Here is a 23,280-nt window from a genome sequence, read left to right as displayed (position 1 = left end):
GTGAGAAAGGACCAAAATGAGTGAGTCTCACTCTCAATGAGTGAGAGTTGGCAGCCCTGTGATAGTTATTGGAGAGATGGTGTTATGCTGATTAAGATGTTTTGACAACATGTCCTAGAATATAGTATAGGACTGTCAAAATGTAATTGATCGAAATCCATGGGGGGGGGGGGGGGGGGGGGGAGTTCATCCACCATTCTAACTCTCTTCCTTTATAGATATCTGGTAATATGTCTGAGTGTATTAACACAGACATATCAGATATATGTTCCTATCCAAGTAAATATATATATATATATATATATATATATATATATATATATATATATATAATATATATATATATATATATATATATATATATATATATATATTCTCTTTGCCTCATCCCCCCCCCCCCACACACACTCACACAAGCACATACATTTAGGACATTCATAATGAATAGGGCCTGATGTGAGAAACAAGTTAGTAATTGATACCTAACAAATTTCATATTAGTCTTTATAATTGTGATGTTTAATACTGATTTTAGATATTGTTTAACAATATTTTGGGTTTTTTTGATTTTTTGATTTTTTGATTTTTTGATTTTTTGATTTTTTTTTTTTTTTTTTGGGGGGGGGGAATCTGTAAGGTGAATTCTGAAGAATGTATTTGCCAAATTGCTAGTTTCAGCTGTAATAATAGTGTAAAGGCAGCAATATCCAAGCCCGGTATTCAAAAGCCATCAATTGATAATCTCAAACAAAATCTTTTGTCATGGGATTATGAAAATTATGTAAAATTGCAAGTATATGTGATTGTCATACTTTACAAACAGGTTGATATACATCACTCCCCTCCACCCCCCCCCCCATTATTTGCTGAAAAAAAAAATACTGTATGTATACAGCATACAAGCAACATGAAATATATTATTTCGAGATAAATACAGTAGGTGCCTATATACATATCTCAAACTTTTGATATAATCAGAGCTGTCGGACAGTTATGATAATTATCTTGTTCTTGATGTCATTTTACCTCATATCTGTATACAGAAAATATTACATATTTGTCAGGATAGAAAATAAAAGCAAAAAAGATAAAATATAATTGTTTAAGCACTGTGTGCGAGATGAAATAAATTCACGTTGGAACAGGATGTCGGGGGTTTTAAACTTTGCGCGTGTCGATATCTTGGTGTCATGTAGCTGTCAGCCAGAGTGGAATGAAACCAGATTTCTCATTGGTTGATCCTGGGAAGACTTCCGGTATCAGCGATGGCGTAAAATCCCACAAATTAACACTATTCAACACCCCTTTCTGGATTATCAGGGCAGATTTGTCTATTTCGTCAATGCTTGGCACAGAAAAATATGATTACTTGTAATCTAATATCGATACAATTTCTTTCAATGAATTTATCATTGAGCCAATCAAATTGAGTGATTTTCCACGTACATCCCGAACTCACATGTCGGTGCATGCGCAATACCCATGCCCTGTTGTTATTTACTCCATCGAGAGAGCTGCTGGCTGGATCGAGCAAGCTTGCCGAACCGAGTGAGCTTGTCGAAAGGGGGTTATCTCAGTTCAAGTCAGCCGAAATCTTTTTTTCTGCCAAAATGTCGCCCAAAGTTTTTCGAAGTTTCCATCACGCTGTGGTCGTCATGCACCAATCTGGTAAATGCTAACGGTACCTGAGGAAACAACCATGGTGAGTCATGTGTTCTCTTCAAATATCACGGGGAAAGTGATCTTTAAACGAACTTCGTAACTGTTTTTCTTCAGACCGACGACCGCAGAATTGAGAAGAGAAGTGTGTGTGGAATATCGAGTATTCGGTCACTCGTCTTGTGCACGTAGACGCCAATTAAAAGTTAAATAATGTCAGCTGTCTAACTTCTCCTCTTCCCAGAAATGATGACAGTATTCACTTATTGATTTGTCAAAGTTTAGACATGATATTTTCAATATAGTATGAAGAATATCGACCTTTTTCCTAGAGAATTTGTCAAACCTAGGCCTACTGTATGTATGTCAATATCAATGTCATTGCAAATTCTGAGTCTGACTTGAATCTAATTTTTTCCCCCTTTTTCCCTAAGCTTACTATGAGTGGCCATGTGTGTTACTCTCATCCTATTGTAGTATTTAAATAAAGTGCAGTTGGCTGTTCATTAAACAAAACAACAATGTGAACAACATACATTTCAACCTAAAACTAATATCGTGTGTCAGTGATGCACCAGTGCAAGTAAATTTTAAGTTCAGTTGGAAGCACGAGCCACTCACTCACTCAGTCATATCAGTAGCATGGAAATGGCGACACTGACTGAGAATTAGGTTGACCCACTTTCTTTTACAATATTCCTGTAAGCTATAAAATTTGGGCATTATCATGAGAAATTACCCCTCTTATTCAGTGCACGCACGCGCTTGCGTGTTAAGTAAATGCAGGTGGTGTGACACGTTAACACGCAATGCTACTTACTGTGTGAAGAAAATGAGTGGGGTAATTTTTCACGATGATGCCAAAATTTGGCCCAGTAATTCTTTACATCATCATTTGTTTGGGTATAGAGTTCTAGATATAGTGTAAATGAAATGTATTATTTTAAAAGTACAATTACTAAGCCTTGTGCCAGTGTAGTTAGTATCAATTTTTTTTTTTTTTTTTTTTTTTTTTTAAATAGATTTTGCAGCACATTATTATCAGTTATCCAGGATCCGATGTACAGTCTGGACTGTAGATCTGCCTTCATGCTGTCAAGCTAAGATGTATCCATGTTTATTTACAGTCTTGTGTTGTCTCTTTTCTTTCAGTTTCATACTCTTCCTTCATTTTTAGCACTGGTAATATGAGAATATTTGACTTTTCTGTTCTCTTTTTGTATGTCACATGATAAAGACATATTTGTCTACATACAGCAGTTGAACAACACTATAAGTATAAGGCCAATTTTCTTGCACTTTTGATAACATTAACAGAAATTGACTTAATTCGAGACTGGGTAAAATGTGCTCTAGAAATTTCTGCTGTGAAATGCTAATTCCTGTAGGGCTATGCTGTGAACAAAGTGTCAGCCAGTCACTACATTGTAACCTGTGGTCATTACTCTATCATAGATATTGATGTCAAACTCATGTATAGAAATATCACTCAAAAAAAGAAAGAAAAAAGAATGGTATTTACAAGCGCTCGGAGAGCGCAGACCTCCGCCAAGCCAGAAACGCATTTCCATCCTTATAACATGCATGCAGTTTCCCAAAATAGAAGTTTTTTGTTTACGTCATTGCATGGCAACTTGCCCGTGCAGAGCAAGCGCTTCAGTGCACGTATGTAAACCTCCAATATGCGCCGCTTGAACCCCAAATTCGTTGACCTTATAATACTTGATATGCCAAAAGATGAAAAATCCTTCAAAAATCCATAAAAATTCCTCGGTCACTACCAAAATTGAATGAGGTGTTCCTTGTATCAATATCGACATTTTATGCAAGTTTCGTTTTAATCTCTTCACAACTTTTTTAGTTATTTTGCAAACAGACAAACCAACACCGATGATCACTTAATGTCCTCCTTCCTTGGCGGAGGTAATAATGCAGTAGAATGTAGAATTCAATAGGAAAAGATACATAGGCGTCTATGGTGCGGAACGAGTGTCATTCATCAGTTGTTGGCTAACACCATTCTGAAGGCATGTGAGAACAACCACCTTTGCCACACGACTGCAGAATTTTTACAAAGAAAACATGCGTGACATTGTAGGGATGGGGGACCATAAAATTATGAAATGCTCAGATTTTATATCAAGGCTTCACTCCCTTTGTTGTGAAGAATGTACATAATAATATAATGATATGATAACATTTGAATACCTATGTAGGTGTTGAATGACTTTGAGGAATACTGACATTTTATGCACCAAGCAATGGAAAGTCTACAATGTGCAAGCACTGTCATACTCGTGTGACCAAGCAAAATATTTCATGTTTCCATTAATACAGGATGCTAGATGACTCATAGTTGCCTTATGGCTCACTATCATTAGAGACTGAATTCCTTCTCAAAATGATTAGTAAAAAATGATAAGGACCCAAGTGCTGGCTGTTACAATGGCTGTGCTCGCCAGTACCTGCAATGCCTTTGTAATGCCCAACTCAAAAGTTTGACCCAGTACTACCTCCCCGAGATATACCTTGTATCACATACAGCTTTCTGCACTGTTTCTGTTTCTTGTACAGGGGCGGATCCAGGAATTCTGTAAAGGGGAGGCACCTCTACAAAACTAAAAGGGAGTGCAGATGCTCCCCCTCGATTTTTTTCTGTTTTGTTTGTTTGTTTGTTTTTTAACAGAAAATAAAGAGGGGGTGCGTGCCGAGTGCTCCCCCCCCCCCCCATGAATCCGCCACTGTTGTATGTCATTTTGTTGTATCTTGTGCCTAAAAAATTTTACAGATTTGTTTCATCTTTGCATCTTTTTCTTCTTCTTTTTTTCATTTTACAGAACTCCCTTGATTCTGAACCACCGTACAGTGGTAAGTGATATTCAACCATTTTCTCTATTTAGTGAGATTTAGGAGCTCATTGACACTTGATAGCATGCATTTGTCTTTGCTGACATATATGTAAACAAGATTTGTGTATGCCTCATGCAGTTCATGTCATGGAACTTTGTTGTATAGCTTTTTTTTTCTTTATTAAAAAGTGATACCAAGAACATGTAGAGTAACCAAGTATCTATATTACTTTTTATCCAGATGTGTTAAAAAAAAAAATGAGAATTTGCATGACAGTTTCAACATCATAAATTATTTTGGTTTTACATGCATGCAGTTGTGACTACAACAATTTCAGATAAAAGATAAACTGTGTAGGATGGACTCTACATTTGCCATGAAATTATTGTTTGTGTGTGTGTGTGTATTTTCCCTTGAACTCTGACCTTCTGTCATGGAACAGGCAGTGTGATGGCTAGGTACAAATGCAGATAGACTCATGGCACCTTAGAATTAGTATGCTGAGTAGTGTACATGTAGCTTATCTTCATCTGAGAATCTTTGCCCCAATGCAATATTCACATCAAGAAGAAATCCCCTTGTGCAGCTGTGGGGCAGCTGAAGTTAGGGCCTGTAGTAATGAAAATTCAAGGAATATTTGATGTGCCCTTTTTGATTGGTGACATGCTTCTCTGATGCTCATGTAAATGCCGTCTGCTGTGGAATATTGATGGCAAACCAAAGAATGCTAATCTATTACCAGATATCTTTACTCCTCGTATGATGATGAGGATGATGATGGTGATGAGGATGATGATGATGATGATGATGATGGTGATGATGATGGTGATGTGGATGCTGCTGCTGCTGATGATGGTGATGATGATTGTGATGATGATGATGTTGATGGTGATAATGATGTTGTCCTGGTGGGTGGATGCAATGATGTTGTCCTGGTGGGTGGATGCCCACCTGTAATTCTGCATCCCAGCGTTAATTGAAATGTTTTGTTACTGCCACCAGGTTTGGGATCGGGAGGATGTTCCACACTGCCCTACCAGTCACGATCCCAGATGGGGGAGTATATGAAGGGCGGGGCCGACCCCCTTCTCAGCCAGGACCCCCATAGTGTACACCCTACCTACAGCAGCATGACTGAGAATGAAGCTGTGAGTACAATGTCTCTGCGTTATTGTTGTAAACGAGTGTGTAAGGCTGGAACAACACATACATCCTCTTTAAACGTTGACAAAAGTGGAACATTTTCAGTAGCAACAAATCAACAGAAATACAGAATTTCTGTTTGATATAATTGTGTTGAAAAATGAAAGCAACTTGCAAGTTTTTGTTTTTTTTCGAAAAAGCCATGAAGCATGAAAAACCTTAGAGAAACAAACAAGCTTTTCCTGAATGATTCCTTCAGAAGATGGCAGGAATTATTCATTTCAAAGTTATCATCTAGCATCAGGAGACAGATGCAATGTCCGACAAAATCAGGTGTGTATTTGTAAAACTTGGGAGAACAGGCAAATATATCGAGGATTAATTTGTAGGTCTTTACCTTCCCTTCTCACCAGAGTTCGGATTTCCCGGAAGAGACCCTGATGCCCTCAAGCAGCCTATACGGCCTTTACCTCCTGCAACCCAGTGCGGATTCCTCGCCGCTGCCAAAGGTAGAGAGCAGCCTTCCCTCTGCCTCGGCAGCTGACGGGGAGCAGAAGGGGGCCAACGGGCGGGCGAGCGATTCGGAGGAGAACATCGATGTCCTCACGCTGGACAACCACACCCAGCAGTCTCCCGACACCAACGGGCTGAACCATGATGCCCTCTTTGAGGGGATGCCCTTCTATGAGTTGAAGGGGAGGGAAGTTGGTAAGCATCTCAGCTTCAGACACCTTACAGCCATGTGGTTCTTTTCTTTGTAGTCTCATCCACTTCCCCATCCAATGCAACCAATGTCAGACATGTTTTAAGAGTGTCTTTTTACTGGACACCTTGTATTACTTCTTGTTACAGCAAATTTTTGTTACCTCCATCACCTTACATATTACTACTACCCCAACTGCTTCTACTGAACTATAAAATACAGGGTAATGTGGGGTGAAGCGGGGGAACTTGAAAATGCGGTGAACCAGGAAGTCACACATTATAAGGTTACAGATCAGTTTGCACATTCTTTGTCACATGGGAAGATGGGTAAATTACCAAGATGGCTGCAACTAGACCGAGATGCAAAATGTACACAGTGCAGTACAATAGAGTATCATGGTATGATGTGGCTGTTGTGCTGTGATGATCATTCAAGTAATGCAGGGAATCTCACAGTAGGACTTTGGGACCTACGACACACCACAAATTTTGTTACCCTCTCTGTTTCTACTGAAAAATCATCCGCCCCCTGCCCCCCCCCCCCCCCCCCCCCCCCCCCCCCCCGCATTACCTCACATAGACCACCTACAAAGGTGGCCAAGGGATCACTGCCCATTACCCACTACACGATGTATTCCTACTAAAAGAAAATTTGTAATGTTACCCACATTTAATTTATGGCATTTTTATCATTCAATAGAAACACTCGTAGAGAAAAGGCTTCTAAACCATGCCACTTTGTGTCGTAAAAGCACGCAGAGATCTTTTAAAGATAGATCTTCGAGTATGTACATGTATGCTCAGGGGAGTGATCACGTTTTCTAGAGTCACACTGCCGATTTTACTCTCTGCTTTTTCTTCTCCATGGATATAGGTCCCTGTGCGTATTGCACCATGTGGCGTGCGATACGCTTCCTGTCGTACTGTGGAAACTACCCCTTCTGCAGCGTCCAGTGCACCAAGAAGTTTGCGGTGTACAAGCGAGAGAAGGGGGAGCTACTGGAGAAGACGAGTGGGGACCTCAACACCAGCCTGAACAACATCAAGGTGAAGCCGCAGTGATATGCACAGCATTGAGTTTGAGTTTGATTCTTTTCATGTGGCCTTAAAGGATTAAAGATCCCCTAAGTAGGGGAGAGAAGGTTGACCCAATTGAAACAATTATTTATTTTCCACCCACTAGGGTACATTCGAAAAACCGTGACCATTACAGACCTGCTAGAATAGAATTGCCTGTCAGTGAAGATGTGCATTGAAGCATATACTCATCAGTATGTTCGGCTCCAATTAAGATTCTTTGGCTGTGTGTGTACTTAAAAAGGGTCAGTGATAAAGCTGTGCGCTATTTATAAGGATTTCCAAATACATCAAAGTCGGGCCAGCCTTCCCATTGCATGGTATCCCCATGTTACCGGGGCTTTAAGTCAAGTGCTCTTGAGCAAGCATCATTTGGGCCAATGACTGATAAGTCCCTTTAAGAAGCAAAATAGGAAGAAATTCTAATGAATAAAGGATAAGCACTGCTGCTAATACTTGCAGACTTGAACCACGGATTGAGAGTGTGTGGTCTTATCCACGTGACCACCATAACTCCTCCACATTGCCTGATTGTGACATGTGAAAGTGATATAGAAATTAAGGTGCTAGTTTGAAACCTTGCTTAACATGTATAACAGATTATGTTTTTTTAACTGTGGGCCATTAACAAGACACTTGTGTGATTATCTCACGTGTGCTCATGTTACAGAGATGAGATTGCTGCTTAAATCTTGGGGGGGGGGGGGGTTATCATTTTTTTCTTTCTTTCTTTCTTTTTAATTAGTGGTGCTAGTGAATGTACCATGGGATACCTATATAAAGAGGAGCACACTAATATATATATACACACACACACATACACAAATGCACACATATACTCATGAAACATATGCCTCGTTCACAGATATGTGCAGTGCATTAATGAATTTCTCCAGGATCCTGTAAAAACACAGTTATTAATGGCAAACCAAAGTATTCAATCCTAATGTGCAAAAAAAAAATTTAAAAAAAATTATCCTATAGAGAAGATGTTAACTATCAGCAGCTAGTTTGATTTTATTTCTTTATACGATCATAGCAGTCTCAGATATGACAGTGATTTGATATTTTTTTGACCAATTATGTCTGTGATCGACCAAAATATACTGTACCTACTGATTGTGGATTTTCTTTTGGCATTGTGTTCTTGGAAAAGGTTCCTACCCTGTTTGAGGAGCACAAACCACAGCCCCTGTTCCCCCCAAGGAGGGACCTCTTTCTCAATGCCAAACATTCCACTTCCGTCAATGTCAACGGAGTTGCCAATGGTCACATGACTAACGGACACAGCCAGCAGTTTGATTGGTCACTGTATCTCCAGGAACATGACACCGAAGCTGCTCCCACCCGCTGCTTTTGTCATGTAAGTTTCAAGCAGGAAATCAGCAATGTAAAATGTGAGAAGCATAGAGAATGCCTTTACAAATCACATGCATGCTTTGTGTGTACAGCAGTGTTTTTAAATTCAGTGTTTGATATTGATCTCAGATGTATTGATAAATGCCCATACCAAACTGTTATACTCTTATTGCAACTGATTGACAAATAGCCCTTCATCAGCATTAATAACTACAAATCATTCTGTGTTTTTGAATGATATCTATGATAAAAATAATCCGCATACATACACGAGTGGGATTTATTCCCATGATTTTTATCATGGCTGTTACTAAAAAATGCTGAATAATCAGTGAATATTTTCGTCGATGAAGGGCAATTTGTCTCTCGGTTGTGATAAAAACAACTTGATGCAGGAGTTATTCATTTGAACGTTGTACTCTTGCTTTCCATATTTGTACATTGCTATAATGATAAAAATCCTGCAATATGATCTAGTGCTGAACTCATTCATCACATATGAAAATGTATATCATATACATATATATACACATTGCATATTGTACTTTCATTTCATTTCATTCTCTTATTTAAGCACGGCAACATACTTCAGTCCAGAGACTGTTCTTCCGCGGGTCCGTGCGGATAAAATACAACATAAATATACATGTATCAGAAATGAAAAACTTACTTAATCATAAGGAGAATATCAATGTATCTTCTAATCTCATATCATGCAAATTTCACCACTTTTGATCCTTCCAGGCACCTCTGTCTCAAGAATGGAAGGGAAACATGACCGGTGCCATGATAGAGGTCCATAACCGTGACCCCGACGAGTCGGCAGACAGCTTCTGGGTGGCCAGGGTCATTCAAATGGCCGGTATGTCTCCATCCACAGCTTACGCAGAACTAGACATTTAATTAGACATTTTAGGACAGCCTGGAGAGTCATATTTCTGGATCCATAAGCAGGCCCTAGTCTAAGTCTGTAATTAAGGCCAATTCATAGTGGTGTCTTTGTATGCAACATGATGTATACTGCACATTGCTACTGGACGTCTATCTGAAGTGTATTTGGGAATTTCTGACTTCTCTTTTTTGTTTTCTCTCTCTCTTTCCCTCAAAGATCATAGAATTACAGAGACACTGGAGATCTGTTTATATATAGCATGCCTAACCAGGTTAATATGCATTAACCTGGTCCGAAGAATTCCATACAATGTGTCAACTCATCCTTGAAATGTAACAAACCAATTCAGTTGAAATCTTATTTTAGTCTATTGAAAAAGCAGTACAAAATCCCTAGACTCATGTTTGTATGTGAACTGCATATGTTTTGAAGGTGATTGTCTGTTTTGTGATATGATGGGAAGTGCAGAAGTACTTTTCTCTCTCTCTCTCAAAAAAAAAGGTTGCAAGAGTATCATAAGTCTAATGAGAGTTGACACAATTTTTTTGCCGATTAATGTTGAGCACTAAAGACAAGAGCGCTTGTTTGCTTTTCATTCCCCAACCAGGTTACAAGGCCAGACTCAGGTTTGAGGGCTATGGAATGGACAGTAGCCAAGACTTCTCCATCCACCTCCTGATGGCTGAGTGCTATCCGGTCAATGGAGCGGTCAAGATGGGCCGGGTCATGAAGCCGCCCAAAGGTAGGGCTTGGATCGTTTTATTCCTCCTTCGTCTTTTTTTTTTTTTTCCTAATTGACTGAGGAAGCCGACTCTCTGTGTTAAAATCTGGTATAGGGACCTGCCTTGTGGGAAAAAAACAAAATAAAAACGTTTGTGATTGCCATATTTGCATTTCCAAGGTATGTTGAATTGAAAATTAGAGTGTATTCCCCATGGCGGAATATTTTGTGACATGTTGTTGTAGATTTGACACATCAGATAAAACATGGTATCCTTGATATTCAGTGACAGATCTAATTTGAATTTAGTGAATTTTTGTAAGTATGATATCTTGCTTTAATCAGTGGATTAATTTTCGTCATTTATCAGTCGAGTGTGTGGTATTGTCACCATGGACTGGACCTTTCAAAAAGACAAGTTATTGATCCCGAGCCTAACTATCTCTCTCTGTTCAGGTGTGTTAGCAAGACTGGGCAGCAACTGGCAGGAGCATTTAGCCAGAGTGGCGCACTCTGGAAGCCCTACGATACCGCTGCCCAAGAACAAGGTATGGATCAGTGTGAGTCTTGGCTATCGCACAGGGATTTTATCCTGAGGTAGAGAAGTATTAGGTGTGGAAAGAGATGAAAAAGGAACAATTATCATACCACATTTTTGAGTTAATCCTGTAATTGCTTCATTTTCAAAATTCAGTGGGGGGGGGGGGGGGGGGGGGCTGATATTCTGTGCCTGGTAGTAGTGTTTGAATAATGGCTGATGATTTTATCTGATAAAATTGTGGTGAAATGTTTGACACGATTAAATGACTGTGGTTGAATTAGAAATGTCAGATTCCCGGCCATGCAAAATGCCCCCCTCCCCCAAGGTTTTCAGGCACAATCCAGTATTTGGAAGCATATTATTCATTCTGATATTTTTGCAGCATAGGTTTGAAGGCTTACTAAGGCATTTCAGGGCCCCTCCGTTTTCAAGTGAAAATATCTTCCTTGCATAAAGTCTCATGGTGACTGTCATATTTGTCTTTATGCTATTGGATTTAAAAAAAAAAAAAAAAAAAAGAAAAAGAGCTCTGATTTTCAAGGCAAGGTAAGCTTCTACATAAGTTTCAAGAGAGTTGGCAGTTTTAAAAGAACAACAACAACAACAAATATGTGGCAATACTCCCATGAATACACAGAAGTTACTGCATGTGTTGTTTGCTTGTAATGCAAAAGCTCTAAAAGTCATTCAAATTCAAAGTCAGTCAAACTCAAGTGTGTATGTCCATAGATTTTATCATCGTTGTTGTGATACTCAAACACTAAGTTATCTGTGTTTATTTTCGTGGATGAAGGGCAAATAGTCAATCAGTTGCAACTTTAAAAGTCAGTTGGAAACTTTCAGATTTCTAGCCAATGTCATTGTGAAGCTTAACTAATCTGGCTGTTGGACGTTCAGCTCATAATGTTGTTAACCCTCTGACCACCACAGGACTACCTCCAGTGCAAGTTCAAGAAGGGCATGCAGCTGGAGGCGGTGTACAAGCGCCAGATCTCCCACACCATCGTGGGGACGGTCATCGAGACAGTGGCCAACCGCATCCATGTGCAATATGAGAACTGTAAGGACCCCAGCAAGGACTTCTGGTTCCAGGAGACGTCGCCCTGGATCCACCCCGTCGGCTGGTCACAGAGGGTCGGCCACCCTATCATCGCCACTGCTGGTACGAGGGCACTCTCTCTCCTTGGCAACAGAGAGCTCTTTAGTCGATTTGTGTTCAGACTCATTCTATTTTCCAACGAATATAATCAAAGAACAGATGTTTGCATAAATTGATATAGAGTGAAGATGTGAAACAGAATGAGTTATGAATACAGTGAACAATATAAAATTGCACATTACTAAAATAACTTGCATCAGTTACTTCCAAAATTTTGGTGCAAAATATGTAAACTATGAAAATTATGAAGAAGACACATGTTTCATTATGTTTTAAACAGAGCACTCAAAAAAAAAAATGGGAAAAATACATGCTGCAGAGGCCGATTTTTGTAGGAGCTGACAATCATAAAAAAATTACTGAGTTTGTTGCAAGAAAAGGCAAAAATAAAGGACCATGTGCTCTTTTCTAATGAAATGTGATTTGCAGTATGAGTGAATGCATCATTTGAATGGAAAGGTATTTATCACAATGTGAATGATTTCTGTTGGAACTCTGAGATGTTTGTGTGCTCCTGTTACTTGTTGTGAAAGATCAATTAAGTTGTGAGTGTAGTGCGAGGACAATAGTGACAGCTAGAAAAGTTCTGTCCCCTTGACTGATGATTAAATTTCCGTTTACTGCAGCATACAAATCAGAAGCTTTGGACAAAGGGAGGAACAAGAAGGGGGGCCCCGAAGATGCCCCGTGGGAGATCTTCAAGATGGTGAGTTTTCACATCGTGCTTCGGATCAGGATCCAGACCCCAAATTAATTAAAGGGATGTGTGCCCAGATCTGTGACATATTTGACCTTAGGGCCTTTATAGAGGTCTGTGCTCTCCATGTGCATCTAGGTGTAACTATTTGGTTTTTAAGTTTCACTATGTTTACCTTGTGCGTTGCAACCCTAATGTCTTAGCTGTAAGAAGAAGCTTGGTTTATGGCAAAAGTTCAGAAGTATACAAGTAGTGAGTAGTCATGAGTGTGATGATGCAAGATCTTTTAATGAATCAGAAATAGCAAGAATCTTTTAAATGTTTATGAAGTGGATTGTCCGACCGTTTTGATCAAAAGACGGAAAGATTGAATTTATACTATCCAAACAAGATCTTTTAGTATCTATTGTTGTTGTTTTTCATTGAAATATATAACAGCCGCCGTCACACGAAGATACACAGTTCAGGGTGGGGATGAAGCTGGAGGTGGTTGACCCCCTGCACCTTGACACCATCTGCGTCGCCACGGTGATGGAGGTTCTGCGGGAGGGATTCCTCATGCTTGCCGTCGATGGCTGCGTGGAGGACAGCAGCAGCTGGTTCTGTTGCCACGACACCTCCCCGACACTCCTCCCCGTTGGTTTCTGTGAATACCACAAGATTGACCTCCAGCCACCCCAAGGTTAGTACAGAGTCTTTTTCACCTGTGATCACTTTCCGTAGCTAGTGTCACTGCTTATAATCTGCCGTTTTACACTGTCCATGAGCTTGGGTAGATCATGATGTACTGTAAACATGGAATATTTTGTCACTGTAGCAATTTCCGCAAATTTTATTATTCTGTGACTACCACAAGATTGACTGCCATCCGCCTCAAGGTAAGTACAGAGAGTTTTTGTAACTGCTTGATCGTTTTCCATAGCTAGTGTTACTTCTTACATTCTGAAGTTGACTCTGGCATCATCTTCATCACGGAGATCGATGATGTAAAGTTAGTTAGCTGTCAAAGTAGATCACATATTTACGTGCAAGTTTCTGCATCTAGCTAGAAAGAGAACTTTGCTTTTGAAGTATCTGGATGTTGTAGGCAGAACCAGCCAGGAACAACTGCAGAATCAAGAGATGAATTGATATTGACATTATTTAGACAATTTTCAACACACCATACAAATCGGTTGTATTTGGATGTTGGCAACATGGCATATGAATAAGCTTGGGTACATGCAACAGTGCCCTCATGAATCCTAGTTCCATTTCATATATCATGCATTATGATGTGTGACCTTCTTGAGTCTCATCAAAATATTTCCGTCACATTTCTGCACATTACAGGCTACGAGAATCACTTTGATTGGGTTGACTACCTCAGGATAACGGAATCTGTTGCTGCACCTATTGAAATATTCCATCAGGTAATGGGCCGGATGCGTAAAAGCTAGCAATTGCTTGAGCTAGCCTGTTACTTGAATCCGTATGCATAAAAGCAAGCAATTGCTTGCGAGTAAAAGCTTTTGCTAGCAAGCACAAGTAATTGCTTGCTGCCCGCAAGCAATAGCTTAGAGACCAAGCATTTGCTTAAAAACGTATGCATAAAACAGACCTTTTGCTTGTTCTTGCTAGCAATTGCCTACAATTTTCTAAGCTCATTAAAATGAGCTTGAGGTTTTGCTTAACTGTGGCATTCCCTTTTAAGTATCATTTTCATATTCATAAAAGAAAGACCAAACTTGTGCAGGAGTGGTATAAATCTAGAAATTACTCTTAAGTAGTGTAAGAAAGTTTTTTGTTTCAACAACAGGAATGTCCAATGGTTAGCATGCAAAATGTAATGAAAAACAGGTAGGATGTCTGACTTCAGTTGAGAGCAAGGAGACCTCTCTCCAATTGCGACCTGGCAGATCTGAGCTACACTAGTAAGCAGTGATGGGAATCATCCAGTACATGTGTGTGTATAGATGAGTGTGTGCGTCTGTGTGTGCATTTATGAGTGTCATTTCATAGCTCTTCTGCTATGTCAGGAAATGTTTCCGCACACACATGCCCTTTCAAATACATGCTGTCACACCAGCCTTTGTTCTTGTGTTCGCACAGGCGTGACGTCCCTTTTGTTGAAAACGCAAGCAATTGCTTGTGCGGGTCAAGCAAAAAGTATAAGCACAAGCAAAAAGATTATGCATATGGATTTAATCAATTGCTTGAGCTAGACCTTTTGCTAGACAAGCTTGTGCTTTTGCTTGAAGCAATTGCTTGTTGCATGCATATGGCCCAATTTGGCCCTTTAACTTGACTGTTGAACACCGGGGTAGTCTATGTTACCATGCTTCTTAGGCACTCAAATCTTCATCTTGAATACTCAGTGTGGTTACAAGCAATTCTGTTTTAGTTTGTAGATGGTGTGTGGTACACTGTGTGCATATGTCTTATCTGTCTTCAAGAGAACTACATTTGTATTGGTAGTCTCTTTTGATTGATAGTCAATGTTTATGCCAGCCAACAGTCACTCAATGCCCGTCAGATTCAAAATACGAATTTTACCTCCATCCCCCCCCCCCCTTCCCACCAGGACTGAAAGAGAAAAATTATGTCTCCAGTTCTTCAAGACTGTGAATTGATAATTAGTCATCCAGCCCTGGAGTGGATTTCCATGAAACGTACTTTTACAGTATCTGACGTTCCCTCTACAGAAAACGATAGACAGAGGGTTTAAGGTCGGACACAAGCTGGAAGCAGTCGACCTGATTGAGCCCGGCTTCATCTGCGTCACCACGGTGACCAAAGTGGCCGGCCCCCTCCTGCGGGTGCACTTTGACGGGTGGGACCGGTCGTACGACCAGTGGATGGACTGCGACTCGCCGGACATCTACCCCGTAGGATGGTGTGAGATGGTCTCATACCCACTCCAGCCACCCAGGATACATGGTATGTCATTGGCCCACCTTGTAAGGCTTGGCGGAAACCACTTCAGACTATGACTTCTTTTTTTTTGTCATTGTAATGTCAAATCAGACGGTTAGTGTCATCAGATAAAGGATTAAATAAAAAGCGGATTATGTACCTTGAAGAAGAGAGTTTTGGTTTAGACCTTTTAAGCGTTTAAAATGTGTGCTTTTCTTGCATACAGGCTTTTTGTTATGGTGTCACTCACTGTACATCTCCTTATGATGATTTATTTGAGGTCTGTGCAAGTGCACCGTCACAGCAATTTCTAAGTTGTTAGTTTCATTTTTCTAGTTGTCACAATCCCATGATAGGTAACAATTAACAAAACAGTAATCATTGTTTATGCCAACCACATGTATTGCTATTTGACCTTTGACCCTTGAGAAAGACAAGATCTAAGAAAGAAGGGAATGAAAATGATATGGTGTATCAATTTGAGAGTTTGATGGTCATGGGCTCCACAGAATTTTGCGAGAAAAATGCCATCTGATTCTGAAGTACCGGTAATATGACATAATGAAAGCTATTATTCTGGACTTTATGTTTGTTGTTATATCTTTTTATTCCTAAGTTGAATACAAAGCCTTCTTTGCAGCCCTGCATCTGATGCAAATCTGGCATAATCAATCAATGAACCAACATAAAGTCTTATGCTTGCTGTGCATGTCAGTGGTTTGACAAAAATGAGCACAAATGCTACAGCAGCTTTACGCTAAAGCGCTGCTTGTCACAGGAGCAAATACTTTGGTAGACTTTAGCAAGGGATTGTTCTTCCCTCAAGAGCTACTCATGGAACAGACGTAGCAAACTGAACTTGACCATGTGTCGTCATTTACAGAGTCTCAAGACTACATCAGCATCACCCCCGTGTGTAAGCCGTCGTCAAGAAGGAAACACTATGCCACAGGGGAGAAGAGAAGTGAGTTATGGGGCAGTGTGTTCTTTATGTCATTGTGATGCAATCCCTTGTCGTTGATGTTTATGACAGAGAATTTAAACCTTTAACCTTTTGTCATGTATAGAGGCTGTTGTTGTTCTTGTGGAGGAATAAAGATATAGAAATGAATGGTGCCCTATTGAAAAATGATTTGCCCCAGGCAATACTGAGATCAGATCAAGTGATATTACAAGCAGATCAAACGTTATTGTTCTAACTTATGCTAATCTCCACGAGGGAGCTCATTATGATAAATTCTGTGTATTATAGAGACTATGTGGATATGGTGTTAAGTGTCCAGGATTGATACTGTACACAGTAATTGCAGTTCATTAAGTCTTCGTCTGGGTCTGTCCGACTTCAGGATGTTCATCCAAGGGTGATGGGTCCCAGAGGTGGTTACCCATGAGGGGGCTGAAATGGGATCAATTGTGGATGATTTTATTAGATTTCTAAAGTGACCTATGAGAAAGGCTTCAAGACAACCCAAATTAACCAAGAACTCTTGATTTTATAATCGAGGAATAGATCTGAGCATAACAGACCACTTGATGCTGCTCATGAGGATATCAAAAGAACTAGAGGGAGATTTAATCATGCAGATTCAGTTTGAAACATAAAGTTTTCATGGAGTGACCTAGCTTGAACTAATCTCGCAGTTCTGTAGGAAACATGAGATTGCATTGAACGAGGTACATAATGAGGGTGTTGGATGGCTTGTGACTTAGTGGTGATTTATAGTTTCTTATACAGTGCAATGAAGAAGAATTAAGGATGGAGTAATGGTGTATAACTTTTCATTCATTCCAGGAATGGCACTTGGGCCTGCTTTGGAGAGGATGCACAAAATGCACGCAGGAGACAAGAAGTTGTTGCCTTCGGTCTACTCCTTCTCAGATGAGGAGAACAGCCAGGAAGGGGGCGCCATTCCGCCCCCTCCCAAGAAGCAGCTGACGAAAAAGGTCCAGAACACCTCTGCCCTCAAGCTGAAGACGTCCCGCCCCAATCCAAAGCACAACGGCAAGGGGAGGCCGAAGGATGCATCCACCCACCACAACTATGCCCTGCCCTCGTCACGCGAGGGCAGCATTGCAAGAGCAGCAAGTGAATCGCAGGACCAGATTGTAGACGTCACGGGAACTGTTTCCGCAGAGCCCAATGTGGGAGTGAAAGTTGCTGATTTTGTGAACGGGATTGTCGATCACAAGACAACGGAGAAGGGCGAGTTTATCGTGGAGGTTGAAAAGGGTGTGGTCAACTGTGTTTCAAAGGCGGATGCCTCTCTGTCCAGCCTGGACTCTCCACCGCTTTCGGCCGACTCCTCGTCGGGGTCTGTCGGGGTGAGCGGCTCATCACAGCAAGGTGCTCCTGACACTGGCAGCGGAAAATCCTCCGAGCCGGGCAAATTCACCATGAAGAACTGGTCTCATGTAGAGCACAAGCAGTGCAACAAGATTCTCTCCTCAAGACCCTTCAAGGACTTTGGTAGAGAGAAAGGCGGTGAGTTTGGGATGGAGACTTACAACTTTGAGGATGCCTCGAGTGCCCCACCCGTGACTATACCCAAGGCGTCGAAGCAGGATAAAAAGAAGAAGAAGAAAAAGAAGAAGAACAAGAAGAGAAAAGAGAGGGAAAAGGACAAGGAGGTGAAGGAGAAGCACAAGGAGAAACACAAGAAAGACAGCAGCAGCAGCAAGAAAAAGAAGAAGAGTGACAAGGAAAGGAAGAAGGAGCGGAGGAAAGAGAAGGCACGAGCGAAAGCCAAAGCCAGTCAGCTCTCTACACTCCTGAACCTGCCCACGGTCATGCAGACTGATGATGTGTCCACGGAGAATGTGCTGAACCACATCCTCAACGACAAGAAGACACACCAAGAGGGATTGCACCCAGAGAGGGTTTCAAAGGTGAAATTCTCCATGAACAATGTCAGTAAGCCAGCGACGGTATCGTCGGCACCAACCGTGCCTTCTGCAGCGAGCGCGGCCGAGCACTCTTCCACCAGTAAGTTGCCAACGCTGGACCGGCTCCTGACGAAGTCGTCAAGTGAGGAAACCCCCGTGAGTGTAACTCCGCTGGCAAATATCAGGAGAACGTTGACAGCAGATTTGACTGCATTTGCCACTAAGTCAGTCTCGTCTGATAAGTCATACAAGGTTTTAGATACAGTGACAAAGGAGCAATCTGTTAGCAGTTCAAGCGGTGCCATGGTGGGTTCTTCATTTGTTGCTGCAAAGGAATCCAGCAAGCAGCATTCGCCCAGGCCAAAACTAAAAGAGGTGACCCCAAGAGATCGTCTGGTGAAAGATGACAGTGGCGATGTCGATGACCCCTACCGATTTGAAGTAGAGCCAAGCGAAAATCCTCCCAGCAAATTGACGAAAGACAAAGGCAGTAAACCTCCCTTGAAGAAGGAGAGCAGCAAACAGGGGTCATCCTGCAAGAGCGAGCAAGTCGCAGCACCATCCTCTGCGGCATCAAAGTTGGCATCCCAAGCCCAGGTCCAGAAAGTGATCAAGGATGTCAACACGTCTTTGACATCTCAGCATCAGTCCAGCACACTGCCGACCACCAAAGAGCGTGCACAGATGAAAAAGAAGGAAGCGGCGGTTGGAGCAGCGCCCCGCGTCAATCAGGCCCCAGCACTGAGTCCCGAGGATGCTGCGAAACTGAGACAAATACAGAGCTTCCTCATGCAGGATAAGATCAGCGACATCCTAGCCAAGCAGCAAATGCAGCGGAAAGGGCAGCTGAGTTCAGAGGAGGCATCTGCACTTGGAGCCATTTCCCCTCAGGGCCTGGCTAATCCCCACTTTGGTCTGATCAACGCACTGGGGAGCTCTCCAGCTGTTAGTCTCCCTTCACCACAGCCAGGGATGCCACGGATGCTGAGCAGTGCAGACGCCCTAGTTCAAAGCCTCATACAGCAGGCTAGTGTAGCAAATTCTTCTCCCAGACCTCCACCCCCTCCACATCCCGCCAGTCTCCCTTTACATTCTGAACTACAGGGCAGTACCCAACCCTCCCCTACCCATCCCAGCCTGTTCCCAGGATTCAGGCCCCCTTCCAATCGTGACTTGTGCAACATGGTTGCCCTGTCTAGACCACCGAAGGAGTTCTGCATGCCGGTCAATGTACGCTCCCCCTCGCCAACATCCATGCTGCAAACTCATATCAACCCACCCCAGATGTCTCCCACTAGTCTGCCAGGTTCCAGCCCAACAGGATTGTCCCCTACCGTCAGTCGACCTCCTCCGACGTATGGCGCCCATCTCACCCAAGCCATGCGAGGAATCCCCAGGTCGCCAATGGAACCTAGAGCAGAGTTCTTGCCATTCCCACCCCAGGCCCTTGAGGCTAGCTACGGCCACAGCGCAGCCCCTCAGCGTCTACCTCCCCTGCAGTCCCTCCTTGTGCAGCAGCGGTACCCCCCTCCACCACCACACCCCAAACGGGCGTCGATGCAGGGCATTCACACGCTTGGCTCAATAGTGTCTCCGACACACCCACTCTCACTCCAGCCACCACCACCGCCAGTACCGCCCCCACCCTACAACCTCCACCAGGCTATGGCCAACCAGCGATCACCCCTCCCGAGTCCCATAGGGCGTCAGGGGCACTCCTCCAGTGCCAGCAGCCCCCAGACGAGTCCAGCCACACCCGGTGAGCCCATGCCGGCACCGGAGCAGCCTGCCACGCCCAGCGGTGGGCAATCGCAAACAGAGAAGATGATAAACCCTTGGACTTGGGGCATTCTAGAGGTTGTCCAGTTCCTGCAGGAGACAGGGGAAGGCTCTTGTGCTGACTGCTTCCGCAGACAGGTTAGTCACCGGACCACGAGACAACCTCTCTAATATTTGTGCAATTCTTTATCTGTATCCCAGAAAATTCGTTAGGCGAGTGTCATCTATGTAGTTTATACATCACTGATGAAGCATTCAATTAATTTGAATGAGAACACAGCATGGAATACAGTAGATCATGAGTAAGTTAGAGAAATTGTAATGCATAGTTGTTTTTATATGTGTGATTGCCAAATCAGGGATGTTCCAAGTTTAACCCTAACTAGGCCGAGCTATTTAGGTAGTTGATAGAGCCGGGGGGGGGCCTCCCAGGCCCCCCCCCCTCCAGATCTCGGCCGTCGACCGCGCGATCACAACGAAAATTGGCACACACATTGCCTATGATGTAATCTAAAATACTATGAAGTTAATTTTTCAAAAAATTATCATTTATGCTAAATTATGCTGCATTGAAATTGTACACAAATTCACGTTTTTGAGCAATTTTTGGTCTGACATGCATGTACATATTTATGCGTAACTTCGGAACCGCGCACCCGGGCGTCGCAAATTTGGTGTCGAAAGAAAAAAGTCATGAAACGTCGCGGCGATAGCTTTTTGCGATTGCGATACATCGCGCGGAACGTCGAGGGGGGGGCCTTGGAGGCCCCCCCCCCCCCCGGCCTAGTTAGAGTTAAGTAGTGATGTAGTCAAATGACTTTAATAACATAATATATGGGTACATAAGGTTTGCTGCTGCAACAAATAGAGTGCACTTGTAATACATTCAAGATTTACAATCTTTGAAGTTATCTGGTGTCAGAAGATTTTTTTTACAAATTTTAGTTGAATTTATGTGGGTTTTATTGAAGTAAAGGATCCAAATAGGAAGTCCTGTTGTATGTAGTCATATGACTTTAATATCATGATATATGGGTATAAGGTTTGCTGCTGCAACAAATAGAGTGTACTTGTAATACATTCAAGATTTGCAATCTCTGAAGTTATATGGTGTCAGAAGATTTTTTTTTTAGTTGAATTTACGTGGGTTTTATTGAAGTAAAGAATCCAAATAGGAAGTCCTGTTGTATGTTCTAGATATTTGTGACAGCCGTAAACCATGAACCATTTGATGGTAAGCAAACAGTTTGCTAAATGATTTTTTGCATTACACTCTCAAGAATGTTTCCTGAATATTGTTCTGTCACCACATCAGAACATTGATGGGCAGAAGCTGATGTCGCTGACCAAGGAGCAAATCGTGAAGCTGACGGGGATGAAGGTGGCGCCCTCGCTCAAGATCTACGAGCAGATCGTGAAGCTGCGCTTGCGGTTCCCCACGCCGCCCCCGGCCTCCAGTCCCAAGACAGAGTCGGTGGCGAGGTGATGACGACGACGATGACGGATGGATTCCCAGCCTCAGAGGAACCGCCGCACCGATGTGACTGCACCAGTCTGACGGCCGGCGACACCCCACAGAAGCTGTCTCGCCTGGGGGGTGTCTTCCCGCAGAGTTGTGTCATGCTGTGTCCACTTGTCTTTGGCGAGTATGGTCCTCTCAGAGCCACGAAAGCCAGCTAAGATATCTGTTGAAATGTGTGTGTCTATTTGCTCTGCTCTGTCCATCTCTCTCTATCTTCTCTCCTTACTTGTTCCAAAGAGTATCATGGACTGTGATTGACAGATATTCAGCATCCTTTTGTTTGTTTGTTTTTTTAATACATCAATTTTATTTATATATAGAGGGCAATGTTCTATGTTAGACACGAGTGCTAGTGTGAAGTGATTAGGTCAGCAATTTCTGGCAATTTTTCTCTCTCTTTTTTGATGTGTATTTTGCGTGTGTGTATGTGGCCATAGTCCAAGAACACAGGTGTTACGAACATCAATGTGAAGGCAACCACAAGAGAAGTTTAGGGTCTGAAATTGTCTTCAATTTCTTCGTGACCAGCAGCTTTTTTAGAGATGACCGTTCAACTTGTGATTCTCATGTGCCTCAGAGTGTGGTGTAGATGAAGGAAGGACAATGCCATGACGATTTCTGGATGGTCCATTGTTTCCTCATGTTGATTTTCTTCAGTCTGATTGATAATCATGTGCAGTCCATTTTGAATGTAATAACACCTTCAGTCTAACCAGATCGATTCATTAATGGATATCTCAGACATTTCGTAGATGATTTTTTCCTCAAGCAAATTTTATTTTCACTTGAAATCTGGTAATACTTATTCACTGTTACATTTCTTTGATTTTCAGCTCTTATCTTGAATTTGATTATGAAGCACCATCTAAACATGCTACTGTTTCAATCTCTAGACAGTTTAATGGATAACAAATTACTCTTAGCTCAAGGTTGTTCCATGGAATGTACAAAAGCGTTCAATCACCACACTGTTGTTTTTATCTCTGTTGATATGATTGTTTTTTACCACCCTCAATTGTACCGAAATGACTAGTATTTTCACACATTTTCTAGAATGTATTTATTTGATCCTCCTGGTCATCTCATCAATAGGAAAGTCTGTCAAACTGCTATTCACGCTTTTCCAGTGCACAGTAGCTGCTGTAAACTGTCTATCTTGCCCCACAGTAATTCATTTTACAAAAGTATCTATGCATTTCCAAACTGTGCAGCATTTTTATTTCTATCATTTCTTGCACAAACAAAAAGATGAAATAATGGTATAATATGCAATTTGTCATTCCTTCAAAGAAAGCTGTTACCTTCTGTTTGTTTAGAGAACAAATTAGAAATTTGGTTGTCTATTGTGGCTTGTAGTAATAGGTTTTTATAAAAGTGATTCTATTTATTTGTTGCAGA

The 23,280-nt window shown here is 41.9% G+C and overlaps 1 protein-coding gene across 1 annotated transcript; it reads left to right on the top strand.

Annotated features, from left to right (window-relative positions):
* The first annotated feature begins 1,586 nt into the window (after positions 1-1,586).
* LOC139725036 (uncharacterized) lies at positions 1,587-22,371 on the top strand. Its single transcript, XM_071636126.1, has 17 exons — positions 1,587-1,702; positions 4,497-4,527; positions 5,512-5,657; positions 6,066-6,360; positions 7,232-7,404; positions 8,591-8,797; positions 9,538-9,655; positions 10,293-10,427; positions 10,863-10,954; positions 11,878-12,109; positions 12,733-12,812; positions 13,242-13,485; positions 14,136-14,215; positions 15,488-15,722; positions 16,582-16,662; positions 17,491-20,498; positions 21,676-22,371. Exons 1-17 carry the CDS (start codon positions 1,673-1,675, stop codon positions 21,844-21,846), a joined length of 5,358 nt encoding a protein of 1,785 aa, XP_071492227.1. The 5' UTR covers positions 1,587-1,672; the 3' UTR covers positions 21,847-22,371.
* The last annotated feature ends 909 nt before the right edge of the window (positions 22,372-23,280 follow it).

The sequence above is a fragment of the Diadema antillarum genome, unplaced genomic scaffold (genome assembly GCF_040938485.1).
Source record: "Diadema antillarum isolate AM-2024a unplaced genomic scaffold, OU_Dant_1.0 seq00000009_RagTag, whole genome shotgun sequence".
Lineage (NCBI taxonomy): Eukaryota > Metazoa > Echinodermata > Echinoidea > Diadematoida > Diadematidae > Diadema > Diadema antillarum.
This window is presented reverse-complemented; position numbering and strand designations above follow the sequence as displayed.